Source organism: Penicillium verrucosum (assembly GCF_028828655.1).
Source record: "Penicillium verrucosum strain IBT 35672 chromosome Unknown utg000001l_segment0_segment0, whole genome shotgun sequence".
NCBI lineage: Eukaryota > Fungi > Ascomycota > Eurotiomycetes > Eurotiales > Aspergillaceae > Penicillium > Penicillium verrucosum.
In genome coordinates this window covers 7,061,780-7,085,044 of record NW_026643210.1, presented here as the reverse complement: position 1 = coordinate 7,085,044, position 23,265 = coordinate 7,061,780, and the positions used below count along the sequence as shown (strand labels likewise).

The following is a 23,265-nucleotide window of genomic DNA, read 5'->3' as shown; positions in this document are numbered from 1 at the left end:
TTATTTCATTATTCGTATACAAATTTTCAGACGCTAAGGAGGCATGTTTGTAACGGCGCGCTGAGATGGCGGGATAGCGTTGCGTAAAACACTCAAGGCAGACGCATCCAAACCCCAATCACCTTCCCATTGATCCATACGAGACCCTTTCTTGAAATGACCAGCCAGATGCTCTGCCCGAGCTGACCAGGTAGATAGTGGACATCCACAGAATCCACAGCGGCTTTCGACATTGGCGCCCGATCCGTGCCAGGCTTCGAGATCAGCCACGGGGACTTTTGTGCAGCCGTGGAATTTGCGCAGATGCTGCCATAGATAATCCTTTCGACTGAATGAACGCTCCGGGTTAGGCTTCTCGGCACATACTTGGAATTCATGCTCTTCCCAATGGGCGGGTGTTGGGAAAAGGACGTCGCAGAAGGGGCATTCAGAAAACTGCAGTTCGAACGCTTGTTGGACGTCGTTGAGATTTGGAGTGCAGACCCAGGAGTCAAGGGAGAGATGAACGCTTTTTTCATGGCGGGCCCAGTCGTGTTTCTTCTTGAAAGACTGCGTACAGAATGTGCACTGGTAATTATGGTCTACCGCTGGTCGTTGCCGTCCTCGAATGCGTTTGGGTTTAGTTTGTTTGGGGAGCAGTGGGAACGGTAGACCTGTGTCTGCCGAGGAATGGTAGCTCCATGCTGAGGAGGCGCTATCGGATTTTTCAGATGCCTTGCTCCCAATACTCGATACTGAGGATGTCAGATGTGATGAGCTCTGGTCGAAGTTGAAGAAATCCATGGAAGACTCATCGAACTCATCGCCCAATTCTATCGATCCAGAGGCAATAGCATTTTGAATGGTCGCTTCTGGGACTGGTTCATCGTCTGGCGGGGAAGCCTGCCATCGCTCCATGGGGGTTAGGGAAGACAGCGTGCTAATGACCATGGGGGAGCCTGAGCGAGTGCGGGATGTTGAAGAAAGTCCCGCAGTCTGAATCTTTTGTTTTTGACGGCGGCGGGCATTTGCAAACCAGGTTGATATGCGCTTTTGGGAGAAGCCAGTCTCGTTGGCCATCTGATTCTTTTGTGCATCTGTTGGGTAAGGGTATTCTTGATTTTGATAGAACCACTCGCGGAGAAATCTAGCTCCTTTTCTGAGAAACTGCTTGGGTTCTTTTCGTTCATCGGTATTTTCCATAGTGGGAGCGGACGATGGGTTGGCATCTTCCGGCACACCGTGGAGATGACCTAGGACCGGCGAGAAAGTCTCAAAGCCCGACGGGAGGCGCTTTTCTCCCTTTGCTAAACTGCATTCGCGAAAAAGGGCTACGCAGCTTGAGCAGGCATTTTTTGGATTCGGATTGGCAGGCGTAGTGCGAAGTATCAAACATTGCAGCCGATGCCTGCGACAATAGGAACATGATGCGGGAGGACGATATGCCCCGTCAAGCCACTGTGAGACATTGGTGAGACTTGGTTGCGGCAAGGACGGGTCAACATATCCTGCTGCTAAAGGCGGAGCAGAATCATATACACATTCAAAGGTCCTCAAGTCCTCATGATCTTGATGTTCAGGTTGTGTATCGGCGGTTGGTACGACGTGTGACTCAGAATTTGTCCACTGCGCCCATTCCAGATCACTGATGCCTAAGGGAGATGGTTGGGATTGGTAGTCTGGACTTGTATCAAAATAATGGCCCTCTTGCATCCATTGGGTTGGCTCATTTGCCTCTAGTATGCCCTCCAGCTCTATGTCCGATAGAGGCTGTGGCAACGACTGCCATGACGAAGGGTTGATGGGTGGCAGCTGTGGAGTCATGCCATATAGAGATAAACAGAGTTGCGGACGCGGGTATATAGCGACCTTCTTGTATATCGAGTAGCTTGGTTAGACCCCGTCTCGTTCATGCCTCGCCGTGAACTTGTCGGTATTGATGGGGTTGCTGACAAGAGTCAGCGCTAATCCATATTGGGCTAGAGAATGTTCCTTGGCCCACTAGTCCAAAAGCGGCAGGTACACACATGGATATTATGAATATTACTAAGCTTTCCCTCTCCCCGGGACATCTCGGGAACAAGCAACTTCGGGATAGATACGCAATGAATCGGTGTGTTCGCCACGTCTGCTAGACTTTTGCTAGAGTCTGCTTTCCAAATTAATCCATCTCGCTCGTTATGAAATCCTCATTATGTACAGCGAGGTCGTGGTAGTTCAGAGTTCCCGAGGTCAGCTTCGAGAAATCCTTATACCAATATGTATAGATTGACTTGATACCTCAACTGAACACTCCTTGAAGAGATGGTAGGCCATGCCTGGATGAAAGCAAGGATATCCTAGTCTAAAACAGAGCCCATACGTCCCAGGTGGCTCTAATCAACGTTTTTCTTGGTTATCAATCTAGTAGTCACGTTGCTTATCAGAATTAAGCTTATCTTGTTTATTACTTATGTTGTACATGGTTACTCCGTACCTAGATAGGTAACTGCAGACCGAAAACTCAAAGCTTGGTATTTAGATGTGGAACTTTACTTATTAGACAGGATACTAATAATTTGAAACCTATAATCTGGGGATAAATAGGCGAATTAGAAGAGGTAAAGAGGTTGATGTGGCATCGATAGCCGTAGATGAAGATATTAGACTCGGGGGTTGATATGCCGGTATAGAACTAGCCTAATTTGAATCCACCCGCCGGAGTTGGTCCTCTCCTCCGTAGTTCGGGTGGGGCGCTTTTGAGTCGCCACTCGGTGAGGCAAATTGATTAGGTGAGCAGCCGGAATCCGAGTTCCTGTGAAGAAAATGATCTCCCGTAAAAAAAAAAGGTTATTCAATATAAAAATAAAAGCCACAACCTACAGGTACATATACCTAAGTATATATACAAATTTATAAATTTAAAAATTTACAAATTTCCCCAACAAATAATAAACTTTAAAATGGGAATGGCGATCGACACTGTAGGTATAGTATTGTATGTGTCAACGGTCAGGCAATTTGTAGGCTACTGATGGAGTACCAGGTGGGCGCACAGGTGTGGGACTGAGACTGGGGCAACATTAGCTTTTTGCGACCAATTTCTATCACCAATCTGAATGAGTCAGCAAGGCAAACGGGACACTAAGATTGGTCAGTCGGTAACCAGATCTCCGGATTCGGATCGAACTCAAGCAGTCATTGGTGAAATTCATCAGGTTGCATCGAATTTCTGTGGAACCTTCCATTCCGTCCCATGGGGCAAAATTCCGAGTTTGGCACGCGAGAAAATTGGGGAAACAATAAGATTGCCGGATTTCCCACCTTCGGTCTGTTCTTCCCTCGTGGGATCTTACAATTAATCTTTTGTACCCATCTTCTTCAACACTTCCTCACTCCTCTGCATTTCAACTATATAGAATGGAGGTCAATACAGCACCACCTGCTTATGAGCAGGATAAGATCGCTGAACGGAAGGATGTGCCACAATTCGAAGAGGAGGGCCAGCTCAAGGCCGGTGAGGTTCACGATGCCTTCGGAAACGAGGAGTATGCTGAGATCAAGTACAAAACCTTGAAATGGTGGTATGTATCATCCGGAATAGAGTTTTTCTGATCGACCATGCTGATTTGAGGTGTGTCTTGAAGGCAATGTGGATTACTCATGATTTGTGAGTCAGTCTCACTGGGTGTGTTGTCGCTGCCCGCAGCCGTCGCTACCCTGGGCCTCGTCCCTGGTGTCATCCTTATTGTCGGCCTCGGAGCTCTCGCAACATACACTGGTTACAACATTGGCCTCTTCCGGGAACGGTACCCTCACATCCAAAACCTGGGTGATGCCGGTGAGATCTTGCTAGGCAAGTTCGGCCGTGAGCTCTTCGGTACTGGCCAGTTCCTTTTCTGTATTTTCGTCATGGGCAGCCACATCCTCACCTTCCGCGTCATGATGAACACCGTTACCAACCACGGCACCTGCTCCATTGTCTTCAGTGTCGTCGGTATGGTTATCTCGATCGCCCTCTCCATCCCCCGTACGATGAAGGGTATGACTTGGATCTCATTTGCATCGTTCCTCAGTATCTCGTGCGCTGTCGTGATCACTATGATTTCCGTGGGTGTTGAAAGCCACCCCGGTCGTGTCATCCACGCAACCGTTGAGACCAACCTGTACACTGCATTCCAGGCTGTTTCCAACATCGTCTTCGCTTACTGTGCCCATGTGGCCTTCTTCGGTTTGATTGCCGAGATGGAATCGCCCCAGGACTTCAAGAAGTCCCTGTTCATGCTCCAGGGCTTCGAGGTCTCCCTCTACCTGACCGCTGCCGTTGTGATTTACTTCTACGTTGGCACAGACGTGCATTCCCCTGCCCTCACGTCCGCAGGCCCCCTGATGAGCAAGATTGCCTACGGCGTTGCTATCCCCACCATTGTCGGTGCCGGTGTCGTCAACGGCCATATCGGCTTGAAGTACATCTACTTCCGCCTCTGTTCCAAGTCGGATCTGATGCATCAACGCAACAAGCGTTCCGTCGGTCTTTGGATTGGTCTTGGTGTTGCTTGCTGGGTCGTTGCGTGGATCATCTCTGAGGCCATTCCTGTCTTCAGCGACCTGAACGGGTTGATCAGTGCTCTTTTCGCTTCTTGGTTCAGCTACGGTCTGTCCGGTATCTACTGGCTCCACCTCAACCGCGGCGAGTGGTTCTCCACTCCCCGCAAGATCTTCCTTACTATCCTCAACATTGGAATTGCCTGCTTCGGTTTGGCGCTGTGCGTTCTTGGGTTGTATGCTTCTGGCACGGCTATCAACAAGAACGCCAACAGCAACAGTTTCACCTGCGCCAACACTGATACGTAAACCGCTCTATCTTGCTTTATATCATTGCATATTGCTGCGTCTTGCATATTTTCTTTTACATTACACGCATTGTACATACATCGCATATAGATTATGCTTAGAGCGCACAGGTTGGCTCTAGAATTTGAATAATATTTTGAAACATACTGAACATAAGGTCGAGCTCAATGAACATGTGAAACTCCAAATTCTCATCGCCTAATCCCTCCAATGTATGCTCGGTCGGGTTCCATTTATATGAGGGTCCGTTATCCCTGTGAGTACGGTGAGGCATTGACAGAATGCTCTTGTCAATCTAAAGTATCAAACAACACGCGGACGAGCATTCTCCCAAGTGCAGGTGGATATGCCAGTACCATCGACGCCTTGATCAAATAGGGGTAGGAAGCAGCTACGAGTTAGCGCCTTGGCCCATTATAAGGTGCGTATTCAACGAGCATACTTCGTAGAAATGAAAGAACAAATGGACATTACACAACTGCCACTGTCACCTCAACCCCCTTCACCTTTTCACCCGTGGACTTCTTCTCTCCATCACATTCACTTTCCCTGGCCTCCGCGTTTACTTTTCTCGCTCATCATACCTTTCAGAAAACTCAGAATGGCATCCTTTGCAGTTTGGATAAAAAACTAATTTTGGCTTTGAATTAACAGAAAACAGTAATGCATGTAGGGAAAAGGATAGCCAGGAGTGATGAAGTGTCAAATAAACTATGCCTACCAACAGCCTGAGTGGCCTGAATCCCACCGCTCGTCTGTTATTGTGCTCAAAAGATAGGTGAGTGCTACATCACTTCATAGTTCAGGGTCCTATTTCAACCCCATGAACTGTGCCCAGTCTTTACGATCGTTCAAACTGATGCGGCGACCAGAGTACGGACAGTATGGATTTCGATAAGTAGATGAGTCTCTGCGATGCATTCCATTAATTACAATGTGTCATTCCTAAGTTATATGTATCCATAATCCCAACAAGCAAAAACCCCTCGGCTAGTTCATCCATCTCCAACACCAACTCCATCAATATGTAACAGTTACATTCTTGTTTATATACTTCTCATCTGACTTCAAGACAAGGTTCTCAGCAAGCCACCTCCCCGCATCCTCCCGAGAGATAGTATACCCGACAGCTTTAGACTCCGGACCAGTCTTAGGATCCTCAATGCCCACGCGAATAGCCTTATCCGACTCACCATCAACAAGATGGCTCGCACGAATGATTGTGAACGATTCCCCGCTCTGCGCGAAACGGTCTTCCATGACTACCTTGTCTGTTCCGGGGACTTTGACAAAGAGGTTGTAGATGGGAATCATAACTATAGGGATATCGCGACCGAAGCGGGAAAAGCCCACTGTACTGCAACCAATGATGTGAGGAGTCCCATTGATTCCGGTGCCTCGAAGCTGGGCGAGAGCATCTAGGAGAGTTGCCGCGCCTTTCTTGCAGACGTCCGGATCGTCGATAGTCATTCCATGTGGCTTGGCGCCGATGGTGGATACGATTACATCGACGATGCGGCCATCGTCGGTTTGGAGGCACTGTGATACGGTGGAGATATCGTGTGCATTGCCTTTGATGACTTTCAGGTTTGGTGTTGACTCTGAAGGGAAGATGTCGGTGAGTTTTGAGGGATCACGACACAGCGCGATGCATTTGTGTCCGGCAGTGAGAGTGTGTTCGAGGGCAGCGAGCCCAACACCGGTGCTAGCGCCAAAGAATGCGACGGACTTGATGTTTGGCGTCATTTTTTAAATGGGTTGTGGTTGCTCAAGTAGCGAGGTATTGAAAGGGGTGGGTTCTTTTTAAGCATCTTGGACAGGACGATAGACTTCATAATATACATTTTGGTCGTCAATTTAGAGAAAGCGAAAGTCATCCGAGCTAATGCAGCAGGTCTCGCTCTTTTCTCGCGACTCGTATTTGAGGGTTAAACATCGAGGGCTGACATGTCGTTCTCTCATTGGTTATCCCGCCCTACCTAGGTATCTACGCTACTGAGTCAGACAGTCAACGCTTTCCAGACCTTGCCGTTCGCCTAACGAGATCAGGATAATCAAGGGTTTGCTGGGTCCGTTTAACTCGACGGAACAAGCCCATACCGGCCCTAAGATGCACGAAGAGCCTCCTGTCACAGCCTCCGGGGTCCTTGGGGTCGCGCTCGCCTCGGTCTCGGATGCCGAGAGAAACGCGAGATTGGACACCTCAGGCAGAAACGAAAATGCAAACCCCCCTGAAGCTGCGCAGCTGTGTAGTATGCCGAAGCCGGAAAGTCCGCTGCGACAAGCGAGCACCTTGTTCCAATTGCCGTCGCGCAAATATCGCGTGTGTGCGTCCACCAACAGACCGTCCACCAAGATGGGCCCGCCATCTCGACCGCCTCGACAGCGCGGTATCCAATTTACAGGCCTCCCAGGAACCTGAACCATTGACAGAAGATGTGATGGAGAGACTTCACAACCTTGAAAGCCTGGTTCAAGGGCTACGCGTTCAGCTGGAACAGGCTAAATCAGCAGCTAACTCTGCCGGGGGATCATCCAGGGTCGGTTCGCCCGAAAGCTCCGCACATGACCGACAGTCGAACCCGTCTTCCATTAATACTACTAATGTGCAAAATAAGTTTGGGAGACTGGTGCTTCAGGATTCCAACCGAAGCCGCTACGTTAGCAGTGGCTTCTGGTCTCGGGTCAATGACGAGGTATGCTGCCTTGGGTTGTGTGCATTGCTTCATCGAATGAATGGCTAGCTAATTTCTATTGTAGCTTGATGGCCTCAAAGCAGATACTCGTGGTCTTTCATTAGGAGAATCTGATACCTCGGATGACGAGGCATCGCCGGGGATGACCACTTCCACGCAAGAACTTGAACGGACTCCCGCTGAGCGTCACGGATTCTTGTTTGCGCACAATTTAAGTCCCTTTTCTCCTAATTTAACCGATCTTCATCCACTTCCTTCTCAAATTCCGTTCCTCCTAGATGTGTTCTCCGAGAATGTGAACATCATCTTTCAAATCGTTCATATTCCCACCATCAAGGGTATGGTTCGCGATTGGCGCGGCCGTGAAATGAAGGGACTCACACCGGCCAATGAAGCTTTGATGTTCGCCATATACTACGCTGCCATCACCTCGATGGAAGAAGAAGATGTAAGCCAAATCCTTAGATGTTCAACTTTCTCACAGATCCAAACAAGCGGGGTTCAGGCTCACGTCTTGGTATATCTAGATATTACTCAATTTCGGAACCACCAAAGCCGAGCTTAACCTCAAATATCGCCAAGGCCTCGAACATGCTCTTGCAAGAGCCGACTTTCTGAATGTACCAGACTTCGTTCTTGTGCAGGCGTTTGCAATATTCCTTACTCTTGCTCGCCGACATGACAGTCCGAGGTTCGTGTGGATGATGACGGGGCTGCTTATCCGAATGGGCCAAGCTCTGGGACTACATCGTGATGGAACACATTTTGATTATCTCAGCCCATTTGAGATTGAAATGCGACGAAGAGTCTGGTGGACCCTGTGCATATTGGATGTGAGAGCATCCGAGGACCAAGGGACCGATTACACAATCACAAAAGCGAGCTTCGATACTAAAATCCCTCTTAACCTAAACGACACCGACCTTGACCCCGGATCAAAGCGAACGCTTCAACCTCGCGATGCCCTGAGTGATATGTCCGTTGCGCGAGTCTCCTTCGGTATGTGTGAAGTCACGCGGCAGATGATGGCTCATGGGTTCAAAGACGAAGCACCGAGTCTAGAAGAGCAAAGTCGATCGTTGCAACAGATATACGAAGGTCTTGAACGTGACTTTCTTCAATACTCAATCGAGTCCGGGAACATTAGATACTGGGTGATAGTTACGGTCGCTCGGCTTCTTCTGGCCAAGATGACTCTGCTTATCTACCTGCCTCTGTTGTTCTCCGCCCCAAATGAAGACTTCTCGGAAGAGCTGCGGACAAAACTATTAGTTTCGTGTATCGAGGTCGCCGAGTACAATCATGCCCTGAACAACGAACACGCATGTAGACATTGGCGCTGGGTTTTCCAGACCTATACCCATTGGTGCTCCATTGTCTACATGATGCTAGAGATCTCTCGACGCCCGTGGTCGCCTCTTTCTGAACGGGCCTGGGTAGCTCTTCATAGTCCCTGGTTAATACCTAATCAGTCACACTTGGAACGAGATCTACGCATCTGGATTCCACTCCGAAAGCTGATGACCCAGGCTAGGAAGTACCGCGATATAGAGTTCAGCCGGCTGAGAAACGACTCTCAAGCTGTCCAACAGCTTGAACAGGGCTATGGTGTTACCCCACTCCCGTCGAGTACTGGGCCATTTCCACCTGGTTCAAATTCTGCAGATCTATTCCTTGACCAATGGCGCCAGCTGGTGGCATACTCACTCGCCCCCGGTTCCGCCGTCCCGAATCCGCTGAATCCACCGATGCACATTGCAGGTACAACGCAGTCAAGTGTGAATCCTGGTCGTGGTTTATCTCAAAAGGAACTCTACCCATATTTCACTGGCGAGCCAGAGTATCTCGCTACACAGGAACGGCAATTCGGGTACGAAATGTCAAGCATTGAATCTACAGACGTCGATTCAGGCGTGGCGCCTAATCCAGGAATCAGATTTGGACTCCAAAATTCAACCGTTTCATCACACAACCAGTTCTCAATGGAACCGGAAACTCAATTCGACGTTCAACTTGCCACCCCAGCCGTTGTTGTACCTTGGCTGTGGTCTGAGGAGGGCATATCAACCGAGTTCACCTCCGAAGACCAAGCCGATAGCAACATGGGCATGGACGAGGAGGTGAATTGGTACAATTGGGCCGCGTCCGCGAAGAATATGGAATGTGATGGGGGTACCTATAGCAGTAGACCGCGTTAGTCTACAACATAGTATATTAGAGAATTTATAATTAGGATACCACTACAATGCCTTTTGGATGTCTTCGAATGTATCATATTTTTGGAATACTTAATGGCGAATTAGAGAACATCGCCTGGGCAGAGGTTGTGGTCTGCATGTAGGAAGCGGTTCTCCAATATTGTGACCGACCAATTCCTTTCCAACTCTTTAATTGAGCTTTGAATCCCGCAACGGGGGGATGCCAGTATCCAAAGAAGACTCGGGTGTCCCCGGGTGCATTGATTCTGACATTTTTCCTCCCTCGAATATGGAGTGATGACTGGCGACATGGTGCATCCCATTTAGATGGTCCGTTGGATACTCTGGTTAATATATATCTCTGTTCACTTCTCAAAAAAAAAAAAAAAAAAATGAACTCCCCTAGTCTGACTATTAGTCACAAGAACCATCAAGCATCTGCATAATGCAGCATCAACACATAATTGTATGGTATTCTTGGCATGAAACCAAGGGAAGACATCCCCCCCAATCCAAATTGTACACTCAATCATGGACAGACTGGCAGTGTCTCATTCATAAGTACCTAGGTAAGTTTCCTAACGGTGAACGTTGATTCAGTATCGACATTTTATTTCTATAGATGTATTCTAATATTTTACCACAGCATCATCATTGTAAAATGGACCCAGGGAGACAGAAAAAAAAAAAAAAAAACGAAAAAGAAAAAGCAATGAAATCCACAAAGTACGAGAACATCAAACCAGATTATTTGCCAACAATATTGGAAAGACTATCACGCCACGACTTGGGCCGTCTGTAGTGGAGCATGCAACTCCAGCCTATTGCCAATAGGCGAGTCTGAAATGGGTGCGTGAGCACTAGTACTATCCACTGGTCCACCCAAGGCATGAAGGACTTGATCTTTAGTGGCATCACCAAGTCCAGCAGACTTCAAGGTCCTTCCGTGCTCAAAGTAGTCAAAGCCGCTAACAACTGCGGCCATTTCGATAAGTGCTCTGATGGTTGGCGAAGCCAAACCACACTTCAGACCAAGCTCGTACCAGGGTACCAAGCCATAGAGAACATCTTCCAATAAATAGCGATGATTGAGAGAGGACGGGGAGCTCTTGGTTTTGTTGTGTACCACGGAGCCTGAAGCAAAGTCGTGGTAGTCCGAGTATTCCCGATCATTGTTATAGTTCTGGTTCATGTACGCCGTGATAGGTGTGATCTTGAGCCCATATGCATCGGAAATTGCCAGGCGCTCCTTGTCCACCTTTTCAGTCACACGGGAGACAGCGGGCGACATTCCCTGGGCATAGAAGTAGAAATCGCCCTTGGTAGCCTCAATCCAGCCCGCATTCATGAGTGCCGCAGGGCAATGCACGACTGGGTTGACATTGTTCAGCCCAACCTCGAGCAGATTCTGACACCACACTAGCTTCTGAGAAAAAAATCACCTCTACCTTGTGTCGGAGGCCGAGCTCCGCCTGTGGGTCAAGTCGCTCGACCTGTGTGGTGTTCGGTGGCTCGGCCCAGATTGACAGAGACTTCTTGCAACCCTTAACGAATACCGTGTCACCCTGGATGCGAGTGGCGTAAGGGGAGATGTCAGTCTCGAGGATTGCATGGGCGTTGATCTTCGAGCGGGCGGAGAGGTAGAAGAAATTGCCCACGTTGATGATGAGGGTATGGTTTCGCAGGTCGAATTGACTCAGCAACGTCAGGATGGTGTCTTGTCCATATGAGGGGACTGTGGTCACGATGAAAGGAGAGTGTCGAATGGCAATATAGAGGTCACTGGTTGTTTTGATTTGGAACTTCCCACTGATCTCTCCAGCTGCGTTCAACCAGCCATTGTTCTTTTCAATCATATCCGTCCCGCCACGATGATCGGGATGAGCGTATAGCATGACTGACTTTCCACGGCTTGCTAAATCGGCCGCAAAGGCGCAGCCACATGGCCCTGCGCCGATGATAGTGACTGTTGGCACGGAGTCAAGGTTTTCAGTAGCCATGATGTTGGTCTGGACCTTGTGTTGAGGGTATCGTTGGTGTTGACTCAGAGAAAAGAAAGGCTTTCAGTTGGTTTGATTGAATGAATAGATTGATGCGAGGGAACCTGTCCATTTAAATATCGCTCGCTCAAGTGAACAACGGATCTGCACGAAGTATACGTTATATCCTATACGTTCTGGCTCTCCCGAGAGGGCAAGATTCACATGTATCGGATGTAATTGTATCCCGTCTCTCCTCTGCTCCTCTGCGTCGTATACCACCCGCTCAGTGATCATCCATGGGAAGTCTCTTCAGCTTGCGTCATGTCAATGCTATAGTTCATGTTTTAACGAGGACCATGTGCACAATGTACTCCGTACAGTGGACAGAGAACGATATGCGATGATGCGATGATGTGATGATATGATTTGATATAATTGACGAATGTGGATCTTCACGAGCATCTTGTCTAATTTGAGTTGGGACAAGCCTTCAGCTCAGGGGCTTAATTGGACACGAAGGTGAATTCATTACACAAGAGAAATTGTAGATCACCACATAATTGAGGCTAGAAGGCTAATTATTCCGTAAGCACATCACCATTGAAGATCAGGGATGCACATTTTGGGATTCATCGTCTGCAGGACCTCGAACATCTATTTCGGTTTGATACTTCATTTTAATGGTACTCGTGCATATCAGGCACGATCTGATAAATGATTGGAACGGGGCAACAAGCATCCGAGCATGTGGGCCGTTGTGGATCAATAAAAATGTTATGACCAATAGGAGGAACCCCTTAGCGCCATGTGAGCTTGTTCTAAAGGTTCCATGATGACGACCCTGCAGATCTCCAGGCCCAGGGGGTTCCCGAATATCAACCCGGTGCTAGTCAAGTTCTAGGGAAACTCGATACCTCCGTTGCCTCCCGACCCGAAAACGCCTCGGTATTGGCAAAGTTACGTGTTCCCGAAAACAGTACGACTCGATAATTGTTTGGCGCTTCGATGGATCAATTTTGAGTAGTCGATCATTGTGTTCGAGACTTTCAATCACACCATCCAGATATTTTCGACTTTCACAGTGGAACCCTTCTCCTGATTTGACGTCACCGCATTCTGTGGCCTTTTTGATGTTGCCTGTTGGATGAGTTGTTCATTGTGATTAATCGATGAAAAAGGGGACGGGGAGAAGCTCATACTTGCCAAATAATCCAATTTATTTAGGTCTATCCCAACATTTCGGTACATGCCCCAACGACCGGAACAATAATGAATTCGGAAATCACACTTGCAGAGCCTGTGCCTCAACCGTACAGCTCCTTTAGCACCGCCAAAAAAAAGATACATCGTTGCTACGGCTGCTGGAGCCGGTCTATTTTCCTCCTTGTCGGCCCAAATTTATTTCCCAGCTCTGAACACGCTGGCTAGTGACCTCAATGTATCAGCATCCATGATCAACCTGACGGTGACGAGTTACATGGTAAGGATGCCCCATTTGACGCAAATGTCATAGCATATGTTAACGGATGGGGATAACTATACTAGATTTTCCAAGGTATTGCGCCCATGTTTATCGGCGACTTTGCAGACAGAACAGGTCGTCGACCAGCCTACATCATTTGTTTTGTGATTTACATCGCATCAAACATCGGACTGGCTTTACAGGACAGCTATGGTGCTCTGATCGGGTTGCGATGTTTGCAGAGTTCCGGGATCAGCAGTAGTGTGGCGCTCTCCGCGGCTACTGTTGCCGACATCAGCACGAAACAGGAACGAGGATCGATGATGGGCTTTGTGATGGCTGGCAATTTTATGGGGCCCGCCATTGGTCCGATTATCGGAGGTCTTTTAGCACAATATCTGGGCTGGCGATCCATCTTCTGGTTCCTAACCATCGCCTCCGGTATATTCTTACTACCTCTCCTCCTCTTTCTCCCCGAAACAGCCAGAAACGTTGTTGGTGATGGATCAACTCCTGCGCAGCCATGGAATCGGCCCTTGATTCACTGCTTCTCTCGCCGGAATGGGAAAAGGCAGGATCTGTCCGACAAGGATAGTGTTGATCGACCTGACAGCAGCGACTCGACAAAGAAAGTCATCGAGCACAAACTCCAGTTCCCCAACCCCCTGAAGCCTTTGATACTTGTGTTCCATCCAAACTCAATTATCATTCTCTTGGTAACAGGAATTATCATGGGTGGAAACATGACAGTTCTCTCGTCCATCACGGAGATCTACACAGCGCAGTATGGCCTGAACGAGCTTGAGATTGGTCTATGCTATATCTCGCTAGGTACTGGGTCTATCGTGGCCTCGGTTGTGACAGGGCGCTTGTTGGATTGGAACTACCGACGCATGGCTGCCAACAAAGCCACCAATTCTACTGCCGCTGAACAAGCCACAGCCGAAGATTCTATCTCTGTCGAGAAGGCCCGGAGTATGATTACTATTCCCCTCGTTGTCCTCGGTAGTGTCACTGTGCTCGCATTTGGCTGGGTCTTGAAGTACGGGGCGCCTCTTGCGGCTCCAGAGGTGCTTCTGTTTTTCGTTGGCGTAGGGCAGACTGGTGGTTTCATCTCTACCTCTACCCTGCTGGTCGATCTGCACACCGCTAACCCGGCTGCTGCTACCGCTGCCAACAACATGGTGCGGTCTTTCTTCTCTGCCGCGGCCTCAGCTGCCATCGACCCTATGCTGACAGCAATGGGTCGTGGATGGACATTTACGCTGGTGGCATTCATCTTGCTAGCGACGATCCCATTCTTGTTGTTGCTCTGTGGGCTAGGGCGCCAAAAGAAAGAATTACCGGAGAGATCGGAGAACTGATAATGTTCATCAGCTGGCGCATTACCGGCATAAATATACCTCCTAACCCTAACCCTAATCCCTAATCCCTAAGTCGTCCTGGGTCATCTTCCAGGGGAAGATCACCTTCATTTATCGGGAATCCAATGGCAACACGGTAGCATTGAAAAATTTCCGGAAAACCTTTCTTCGTTATCAGACCAAGACCTTTGTGGACGTCGTCCCCTTCATTTCATTCAGCTTCGTCTCCTTCCCCTTCCTTTCGATAATGGTAGCACGCATTTGGATCTGAAAAGAGCCGAAAACATCGCGGACAGATATATTCCAAGCCCGTTTTCACCAGAGCTTGCATGAAAAAATTGCGAGTCGCCTTTCCACGTCAGACATCTTGAAGCAAAGTGAATAGGAGCAACCAGAGGAATATAGTTGTTCTAAATAGGAAATATATAGCTGTTAGTTTGACGACGGTTCATTCACTCTTTATAGGTGAGGCCGGCTCGCTAACGCATATTTATGGATCTAAAGACATTATGAAATGCACTTGCCGAATAGAACCCGCATCACTACCTCCTTTACACAGTTTTGTAATAGGAAATGATGTCGAGTACTATAGTTACATATGTATAGTAGAAATTACCATGTCAATACAGCTCGGAAAATCAATGGACCGATATGATAACGATACCATACAAAAGTACATACATTGCTTATCATCGATATCCGCACCCGTGGACAGATTGGAAAAACAGCGGACTTTGTCAAATTTAGTTAGAGATTTTTACAGGTGTGAATTTCACATACATTGTCGTACACGTCTATTTTCTGTCAGTCACAGTCACACACTGGTCACTCAGTATTTATAGAAAATCTTCCGGAGCCCAAATGAGCTTAGGAGTGTGGGTACCATGGCTTTGGTATCCATATTAGTCCTCGGCGGTGGATAGGCAAGTTTATGCTGAACTCGAAGGGTCCTCTACTCTTTTTAAAGAATAAGACTAGAATAATTCCTTCCAACAAAACATTCTCTTTTCTCTTTACCAGACCATATTTTCTCAGAACTGTTTTATTATCTCCGACAATGTCTAAATTACCTAACGATAGTCCTCCGCAATACGAATCACACCATCAAAGCCAAGATAATATACTTATCACTGTCATTCAGAATGAAAGACGCCGCCGGGAATTGGGGCGAAAAATGGGGGATATTGATTCTAGATTCGAAAAGTTTTTGGATAACTCATTTCAAGGCGACTTGACATGCCCAAAAGGTTTGGAGTGTGTACTTCGAGGGGGCCGAGTACTTGATGAAATGGCAGACTTATTCAGAGAGGTTGCGAATATACTCGAGGAAAGAATATCACACGACCAGAACGAACTCTATGATGCCATGAAAAAGCTTTCTGATACCGAGCTTGATCGCGTCTTTGCTTCTTCAAAGTTGGGCACAACATCGCATGGGCAACCTGAGCTGACTTGGAACCACAAAAACAATATAGACGGCCATGGGACCTTCAAATACAAGTCATCGAGGGCACGGATGTTTTTCCACGCTATCCAGGGGGTATGGAAACATCTCAAGGGCCCGCCAGTCTGAGACTCTTGGGATCGGCAGCTTCCTGCGAGTCGCTTTTGTTTCTCTATGAGAGTCCTGACGAGGCATTATAAAGAGGGAAAAATAGCATATTGGTATTTGCTTCTGTGATGTTTGTATCTTTCTTTATACCAATACCAAACATCTACACTTTGCTATATATTTCACCGTATTCTACAACAGCGAGAAAGAGGCTTGACGTTGTTCATTACCCTTAAGGAATTGCTAGTAATATAATCCATCGGACATGAAGTAGTTGCAACCTTGACTAAGCCCTTACTATCTTACTAGATAGTTCACTAGCCCAATACCTTTCTACCAGGTTGCTTCATCTGTAGTAAATCTTCTAAGGCTAGGGGTTCTGGAGTCGCGTCAAACTTATCACTAGGCACCGTATATACTACTTATTGTGCCACAAATGTAAATGACTACAAGACTCACCTTTCATGTAATTACAGAACCCACCTTCGAGATAAGAAACTTTTACGGCGAACGGTGAGATCTACGGATTAGCACGAGAAGAAAAGCCAAGAAAGCCAGACAGTGCTCGCGAGCTACGCAAGCACACAGAGCAAGAAAGCGATATATAATGAAAAAAAAAAATACAGAAGGAAAAAAAAACATAAGGAACAAAATAAGAACAAAAACTTTGTTTGTCACATATCCAGTTTTCCCTTCATCTCACCTCGCTGAGGTTCTCGGAGAGAAGCAAAACTGGTGAAACGCCCATAGGAACGCCTTGGTGCCAGAGGGGTTCACTCCTACCCGAATTTGCCCTTGACCCAGCGCCTAAGGCCCCGGGTAACACAGCCGGATTGATAGGCAGTGTTAACAGCGGCCTGAGCTTCGGTGGCCAGGGCGCGAGACGAAGAAGGGGGAGGGGGAGGACCAGGGTGACCGGGGAGACGAAAAGACCGGCAGGAGGGAGGCCGGATAGGGGATATATATACATATATATATATGTGCACGCGGGCAGTCGATACCCAAAGGGTATCGGTTAGTAGTCAAAGGCCAACAAGGCAGGGGAAGCGGCGCGCGAGTCGGGGAGGGGGGGATAAGGGAGACAACCTAACGGAGCGGGCCTGTAGAGACAGAGCCGGGATATCAGCCTCCTTGGCCAGCTCCACTATGACCGGGAGTGGGCGGGGTATGTCGCCTGTAATATAATATTTTGTTAGCACTGACGATATAGTTAGGTACTATGAAGGGTAAAGAGAAGGCTCCTGGGCCTAGCCTACCAGCACGTCTACTCCGCGCCCACTCCCAGTCCATGGTGGCTTGCGGATCAAAAGCCGTCGTAAGTTCGTAGAGGCTATATCACAAGATGTCAGCATTGTTCAGAAAAAGATTCTTATCTGAGATTTTGTAGTTCACTTACGGGATGCCCTCTTCCGCCGTCTCTCTGTCCCTCTTTTCCTTCTTTGTTTTGATGAAGAGGAGGAGGGCGCCCAAGGCAAGGCCTTAGAGTCTCCCCATATCAACGCCGTTCAGGGTACCAATGCTTGCTACCTGCTTCCCGTATATAGCGGACACCACGGACACCACGGACAAGGCGCCATTGGTTTGTAAGAGCTGGTGAACCAGGAGACTCCCAGCCTTCGGTAGGCTGAAGCCGGCCACCGTGCCGATCCCGATATACCCGCCGGGGATAAAATCCCCCGGGGGGCTTGGTGGTCGTGGTGGCGGTGGGGGTGGCGGTGGGGGTGGCAGTGGTTACGGGCGATTAAATATGCCACCAGACACATAACTCCGCATTATAATACAATTCAGTTCAGATTCAGTTCAGATTCAGTTCAGATTCAGTTCAGATTCAGTTCAGATTCAGTTCAGATTCAGTTCAGATTCAGTTCAGATTCACTTCAGATTTAAGATAGTAAGAATTCAAGAGTTAAGAGTTAAGAGTTAGGAGTATAAAAAGCTCGGTTTTTTAAAAATTAATATAGTATTCATTTATAAAAATACCATATAAAGTAACTATAGATTCAACATGGTACTTGTGAAGTGAGAGTAGATCTAAATTATTGCCTGGCAATATGAACCAATGAGAGAGTTATGTGTCTGGCGGCATACTTAGTCGCCTGTACACCAGGGACAAGTACAGTTATTTGGACTGTAGTAGACATTTCGCGAGCGTTGGAGAAGAGAATATGTCTGAAGTCTACGAGACAATATGCTGTCACGTCTACTAAGCAGGGACAGGAGCAGGGTCGCGCCTTCCTTTATGGGAAGCCATTACTAACCTATGAGCTGGTAGGTCGCTCCATAGACTGTTCCATGAATCTGGAAAGAATTGCAGCACGGCTTTCGGCCTCTTCAACAGTGGACTTGTCTTTGAACACAGAGTCCATCTGCTCCAGAGTACGACCGGCGGTCTCAGGCACGAGGAAATATACCCATATTCCCGATAGAGCGCTGAAACAGCAAAAGAAAACATAGGTACCAAAGCCAATGTTCTGGAGCATCGGAGGTGTAATCAATCCCTAAAAACGAATTAATAAACTGGCTCCCCCTTTCAGTATACTGTTAGTACTCACAATAATAAAGTTGTTGCCCCAATTGGACATGGTGCCAAAGGCGCATCCTTTGGCACGTAGGGAAGAAGGGAAGATCTCCGCAGGCATTGCCCACGGGATAGGACCCCAGCTGGCTCCGAACGACAACATAAAGAAAAGAATCAAAGCCACGCTGGCCCAGCCGGGGGCAGTATTATTAGTCCATTTTCCATTGTATTTTCCAACCAGAATGGAAATGATGAAATGCGCAAGGAACATGCAAAACGCGCCACCCAGAAGAAGCTTGCGACGGCCGAAGCGGTCTATACCCCAAAGAGACCAGACACAGGCGACAACTTGGCAAATGTTCATCACACCTGACATGGTAAGTTGCATCTCGTAGTCTAGACCCATTGTTTCGAATAGGGTCGGCGAGTAATACTGGATACGTCAACAGTTAGAAAGGGTTCTAGTAACTTCATGCAATGGGGTGTAATCTCACAATGAGAGCGTTAATGCCAACAAACTGTTGGAAGAACATCAGGCCCACAGCTACCTGGGTGCGTTTATAGATGGGCATTTTCCAACAATCAACATACAACGCCAATTGTAGCTTGATGGTATTCCACAACCCAGGGCTAGTTAGATTGGGGTGTTTCTTTTCGGATGCGTTCTTGCAAATTGTGCATTCAGCTCGAATTTCGCACCATTCCCGCAGAACTCGCTCGTCGCTGGTGGGTAATTCACGAATCTTGGCAAGTGTCCGAAGAGCCTCTTCATCTCGGCCACGCTGACACAGCCACCTAGGAGAATAAGGTAACATGAAAACACCAGCGACCATGAAGAGAGCTGGGATCATCTGGATAAGGAATGGAAGACGCCATGACCAGTGTCCTGGAATATGGCGTGTGCCATAGGTGATATAGAAGGCGATGACAATGCCAGTGACAATGCTCAGTTCCTGTAGAACCAGCAGAGTACCTCGAATCTCAGGAGGAGCAATCTCCGAGATGTAAAGTGGGGCGACCATCGCAAGCCTGTTTAAAGTTAGAATAGGGGCCAAGATCGACGGCAAAGATCGACGGAAATTGATTTCCGGCCTTACATTCCCACGCCAACGCCTCCTACAAAGCGTGCGACGGTCATCATAGCAAAGGAGACCGCTCCAGTCTGTAGGGCGGCACCAATGAGGAAGATACAGCCAGCAGTCAGTATGCTCCATTTGCGGGATATCTTGTCGGCAATCCAGCCCTGGTTTAGAGCACCTGCGACTTATTAGCCCCGTCCTTAATATGATGACGTGTTTGACAGTAGTTACCAATGAAAGCCCCCAACTCAAGAATAGCTGTCATAAGGCCCTTTTTGAATCCAGCTCCCGGGGCACTTGGGGAGACATCAGGAAACTGCTCAAGGAACTGAGGCATCACAAGCGTAATCGAGACCACACCCTGGTCATAACCGAAGAGGATACCTCCCATGGTAGCGAAGAGTGCACACAAGAATACATATTTGGAAGAGAACAGTCCTTGAATTCCGCTCTTGCTGTAGCTTCGACGCACCTGCCCGTCTGGAGAATGATTGTGTTCATCGGCGGACTCGGTGGGTCCTCGGGGGAGAATCACCCCTATTTGGGCATTGTTCAAAGACGCACTCTCCATATGAGTAGAAGTGTCAGTGTCATTGTCAGACAGGCTCTTCTTCTCCATATTGTGTAAATTTTGGAAACAGGCGTAATGCTATAGGCTAAGTGAACCTCGTGGGTAAATTTAGTGGAAACCTGGGGAATCCGGGGATGTTATTTAACTTGACTAGTTTACATGCGGGGTACATGCAAGGGACTCCATAAGTCTCTATAGGAGTTTAGGAGTCTAGGGATCGATCTGTGAGCCTGGGATTCATTGCAAGATTTGGCCACGAATGCCGATTTAATGCCCAGCTTTGGCCAAGGCAGGGAATATGAATCCGAGGCTTGGGAAGCCTTGGAACAAGTAGGAGTCTTTTTATTTCCTGAAACATCCGGCATAATCGTCCACAATCTGGGTGTACGATTCGCCGGTATGTTATCTGGTTTAAATATGCCTCAACTTGGCAGCAAGAGGAAGATTGCCTCCCTGGAATTCGAATTGCGAATATCGGCTATGTCCTGAAAATGACGTTTTGAGTTTGACCCCACGAATCCTAAAGATTCAATAGCCTCCTGCTAAATTGTGCTCCGTAGTTGTAACGGCTTTTACCTTGACAGTCCAGTCCGAGGTTCCATAGTTTATGCCATAGATGGAGCCAAGCCCTTTTGCCTCGACAAGGCAGAAAGCCAAACAGTGGATGTAGAGTAAACGGATAAAAGGATATATTTATGTTCGTAGTGTTTGACGAGGCATTCAAATATATATTATTTTAGTCAAACATGAGCTTTGCTTAGAAACGACAGTAGGAAACCACCGAGACAAGTCATACGCTATACACTTTCGCACATATGTAACCTGCAAATCTAATTACCATGTGCAATTCCCTAGATCCCAAAAAGAAAAGCATTCTCAAACATTCCACCGAACTCCAAATTATAGAAATAGTCAATCCGGCCCAAACGATTCAAACCTCTGTCTCTGCCTGATGCATCCTCACAGTCACCGGATCAGCAGGACAAGAAGTAAGCGAAACACCAAAACGAATCTCCCTCTCAGAGTTCACATCCTGAATCTTATCAAACCTTTGCAATAGTCTTACTAGCACATAACTAGCCCTCATTAAAGCAAACTGTTGACCAATGCATGTTCTGGGTCCCCTATTAAACGGAATATATTCCCAGGTGACGTTACGGCCGATCCATCGGTCCGGGTTGAAGATTTCGGCATCCTCGCCCCAGATATCCTTTCGACGGTGTAGGACATAAGTGCTGTACATGACTGTGCGGCCCTTGCGGACATAAATCGGGGAGGTACCGTCTTTCCCGCCACCACAAGGGAGTGTAGTATCATTTGCCGCGCAACGGCGATTGAACGGTACGATCGGGTAGAGACGAAGAGTTTCTTTGAGAAAATGTTGGAGGTACTGGCATGATTTCAAAGATGCAAAGTCCATGTTTCGTGGTTGATCGTAAGTACCGAACTGCTCGAGGATATCGTTTCGAAGTCTTGCGAAGACGTCCGGGTGTCGTGCAAGAAGGAGGATCGACCAGCTCAGTAGAGAAGCCGTTGTGTCACGGCCTGCTAGGAGGACGTTTAAAGATTCATCACGCAACTTAACTGGGTCCCTTGTAGTACTAGCCAGAGCTTTCAGGAAGATATACTGTGATGAAACCTTTTCGATGTCCTTGGGTTTGTCTTCCTGCTGCTCCGCCTGCCTCAGAGCAGAGTGAACATACTTGTCCACAAAGGCGTGTACAATGCTGATGCACTTCCGAAACTCCTGATTGTTGATGACCCAGTAGAGCCGCTCGAACCGGAGTCGCTCCGCAAGGTACCACATGCACCGGTCAAACCCATAGAGGAAAGTATCATCAGAGGCTTGTCCCGCTTCCTTTTGCATAGCAGCAATCTGGCTGTCGCAGCTTTCACCGAAGAGAAACTCTGTGGCCGAGTCTAGGGTAAGACGAAAAAAGATGGCTTGCATGTCCACCGCAGAGGACCAGCCATCAGATAGCATCGGAATGGCACGCAAGGCGTTGTGAACATGACATTCTTCTCTGTGAAGATTGCTCATCTGATCTCGCGTAAACTGAGGCCGTAACAGTGACCGGGAACGCGACCAACTTTCGCCATCAGTAGTAAACTAAGTCCAGTCAGTCAACCTCTCCACCGTTCTCAGAGAAAAGAAAAAAAAAAAAAAAAACTACTTCCGATGCGGGAAAAAGAACTCACGATTCCATGGCCAACAACAGGATCAGCTACGTTACGACGTGTATCACCCAAGCCGAAATCCTTGAACTGAGTGGCCAGCATAGCCTGTATATTCTTAGGATCGGCTGTGAACAGGTTCTGCCGACCAGCCTGACACATACGAAAGGTAGAAACGTATCTGTCATGCTGACGGGATAGAAACGCCATCCGCCTCTCTGCTAGTTGTGGGAGCAGCTTTTCTCTTGCTGCTTCAAGTGTCTCGAGGAGGATGGAAATACCGAAAGGGTCCTGGCCGGGATAGACAGGGGGTTCTCCACAGCCTATCCTGCGAGCTTTCTGGGCATGATGCCAGGTAAAATAGCAGGATAGAAGCAGACGTCCTGCAACAGTGAGTACCACAAGGGCTGGGACTAACCAGCTTTGCATGAGGAGGTTGTTAAGCGTTGTGGTACCAGTAGAGGCGCTGCGATACGCCTTTGACTCGGACATGGTGTGAGGGATGAAGTAGAAGAATTGGAGAATAGTAATAATCTTATCTGGTAATGTTTCAGCGTATGAAGGACCAAAAAACATTGGGGAAAGTAGGAAGAATGACACCGGCGAGTGAATTCACCAGTATGTTGTCGCAATATTAATATAACAACACAAATCTCTTAATAATTATTAAGAAATACGAAGATGTTATACTTCTATAGTAAATCAACCATAGTAGATTCTGAATTTAGCATACATGGACAACAGACCTATGATCCCTGCAAGATCTTAGATGCCTTACAGCCCCCAACTACACTGAGCGGTACGTTATTCCTAATACGGTATTCACTACCAACCTTGGCCTCCAACTTAGCGTAGC

General features: G+C 47.9%; 9 protein-coding genes across 9 annotated transcripts; 4 read left to right on the top strand and 5 right to left on the bottom strand.

Annotated features, from left to right (window-relative positions):
• Window positions 1–33: 33 nt before the first annotated feature.
• On the bottom strand, window positions 34–1,803 carry N7516_002622 (uncharacterized protein; the record flags this gene model as incomplete). Its single annotated transcript, XM_057215342.1, has 1 exon — window positions 34–1,803. The coding sequence occupies one exon, from the start codon at window positions 1,801–1,803 to the stop codon at window positions 34–36; it is 1,770 nt and encodes a 589-aa protein (XP_057077225.1).
• A 1,575-nt stretch (window positions 1,804–3,378) lies between these two features.
• N7516_002621 (Amino acid transporter transmembrane) lies at window positions 3,379–4,812 on the top strand (the record flags this gene model as incomplete). The annotated part of the gene is made up of 2 exons (XM_057215341.1): window positions 3,379–3,542; window positions 3,606–4,812. The coding sequence occupies 2 exons, from the start codon at window positions 3,379–3,381 to the stop codon at window positions 4,810–4,812; spliced, it is 1,371 nt and encodes a 456-aa protein (XP_057077224.1).
• A 1,020-nt stretch (window positions 4,813–5,832) lies between these two features.
• On the bottom strand, window positions 5,833–6,558 carry N7516_002620 (NAD(P)-dependent oxidoreductase; the record flags this gene model as incomplete). The annotated part of the gene is made up of 1 exon (XM_057215340.1): window positions 5,833–6,558. One exon carries the CDS (start codon window positions 6,556–6,558, stop codon window positions 5,833–5,835), a length of 726 nt encoding a protein of 241 aa, XP_057077223.1.
• Window positions 6,559–7,031: 473 nt separating this feature from the next.
• On the top strand, window positions 7,032–9,706 carry N7516_002619 (Zn(II)2Cys6 transcription factor; the record flags this gene model as incomplete). Its single annotated transcript, XM_057215339.1, has 3 exons — window positions 7,032–7,508; window positions 7,573–7,956; window positions 8,036–9,706. The coding sequence occupies 3 exons, from the start codon at window positions 7,032–7,034 to the stop codon at window positions 9,704–9,706; spliced, it is 2,532 nt and encodes an 843-aa protein (XP_057077222.1).
• Window positions 9,707–10,481: 775 nt separating this feature from the next.
• Window positions 10,482–11,706, bottom strand: N7516_002618 (NAD/NADP octopine/nopaline dehydrogenase family protein; the record flags this gene model as incomplete). The annotated part of the gene is given in 2 exon segments (XM_057215338.1): window positions 10,482–11,132; window positions 11,149–11,706. The coding sequence occupies 2 exon segments, from the start codon at window positions 11,704–11,706 to the stop codon at window positions 10,482–10,484; spliced, it is 1,209 nt and encodes a 402-aa protein (XP_057077221.1).
• A 1,548-nt stretch (window positions 11,707–13,254) lies between these two features.
• N7516_002617 (uncharacterized protein) lies at window positions 13,255–14,514 on the top strand (the record flags this gene model as incomplete). The annotated part of the gene is made up of 1 exon (XM_057215337.1): window positions 13,255–14,514. The coding sequence occupies one exon, from the start codon at window positions 13,255–13,257 to the stop codon at window positions 14,512–14,514; it is 1,260 nt and encodes a 419-aa protein (XP_057077220.1).
• A 2,698-nt stretch (window positions 14,515–17,212) lies between these two features.
• N7516_002616 (uncharacterized protein) lies at window positions 17,213–17,653 on the top strand (the record flags this gene model as incomplete). The annotated part of the gene is made up of 3 exons (XM_057215336.1): window positions 17,213–17,231; window positions 17,281–17,385; window positions 17,454–17,653. 3 exons carry the CDS (start codon window positions 17,213–17,215, stop codon window positions 17,651–17,653), a joined length of 324 nt encoding a protein of 107 aa, XP_057077219.1.
• A 671-nt stretch (window positions 17,654–18,324) lies between these two features.
• Window positions 18,325–20,282, bottom strand: N7516_002615 (sugar porter family MFS transporter; the record flags this gene model as incomplete). Its single annotated transcript, XM_057215335.1, has 5 exons — window positions 18,325–18,564; window positions 18,619–19,017; window positions 19,079–19,613; window positions 19,682–19,841; window positions 19,895–20,282. The coding sequence occupies 5 exons, from the start codon at window positions 20,280–20,282 to the stop codon at window positions 18,325–18,327; spliced, it is 1,722 nt and encodes a 573-aa protein (XP_057077218.1).
• Window positions 20,283–21,165: 883 nt separating this feature from the next.
• N7516_002614 (cytochrome P450) lies at window positions 21,166–22,901 on the bottom strand (the record flags this gene model as incomplete). Its single annotated transcript, XM_057215334.1, has 2 exons — window positions 21,166–22,344; window positions 22,434–22,901. 2 exons carry the CDS (start codon window positions 22,899–22,901, stop codon window positions 21,166–21,168), a joined length of 1,647 nt encoding a protein of 548 aa, XP_057077217.1.
• Between the last annotated feature and the right edge of the window lie 364 nt (window positions 22,902–23,265).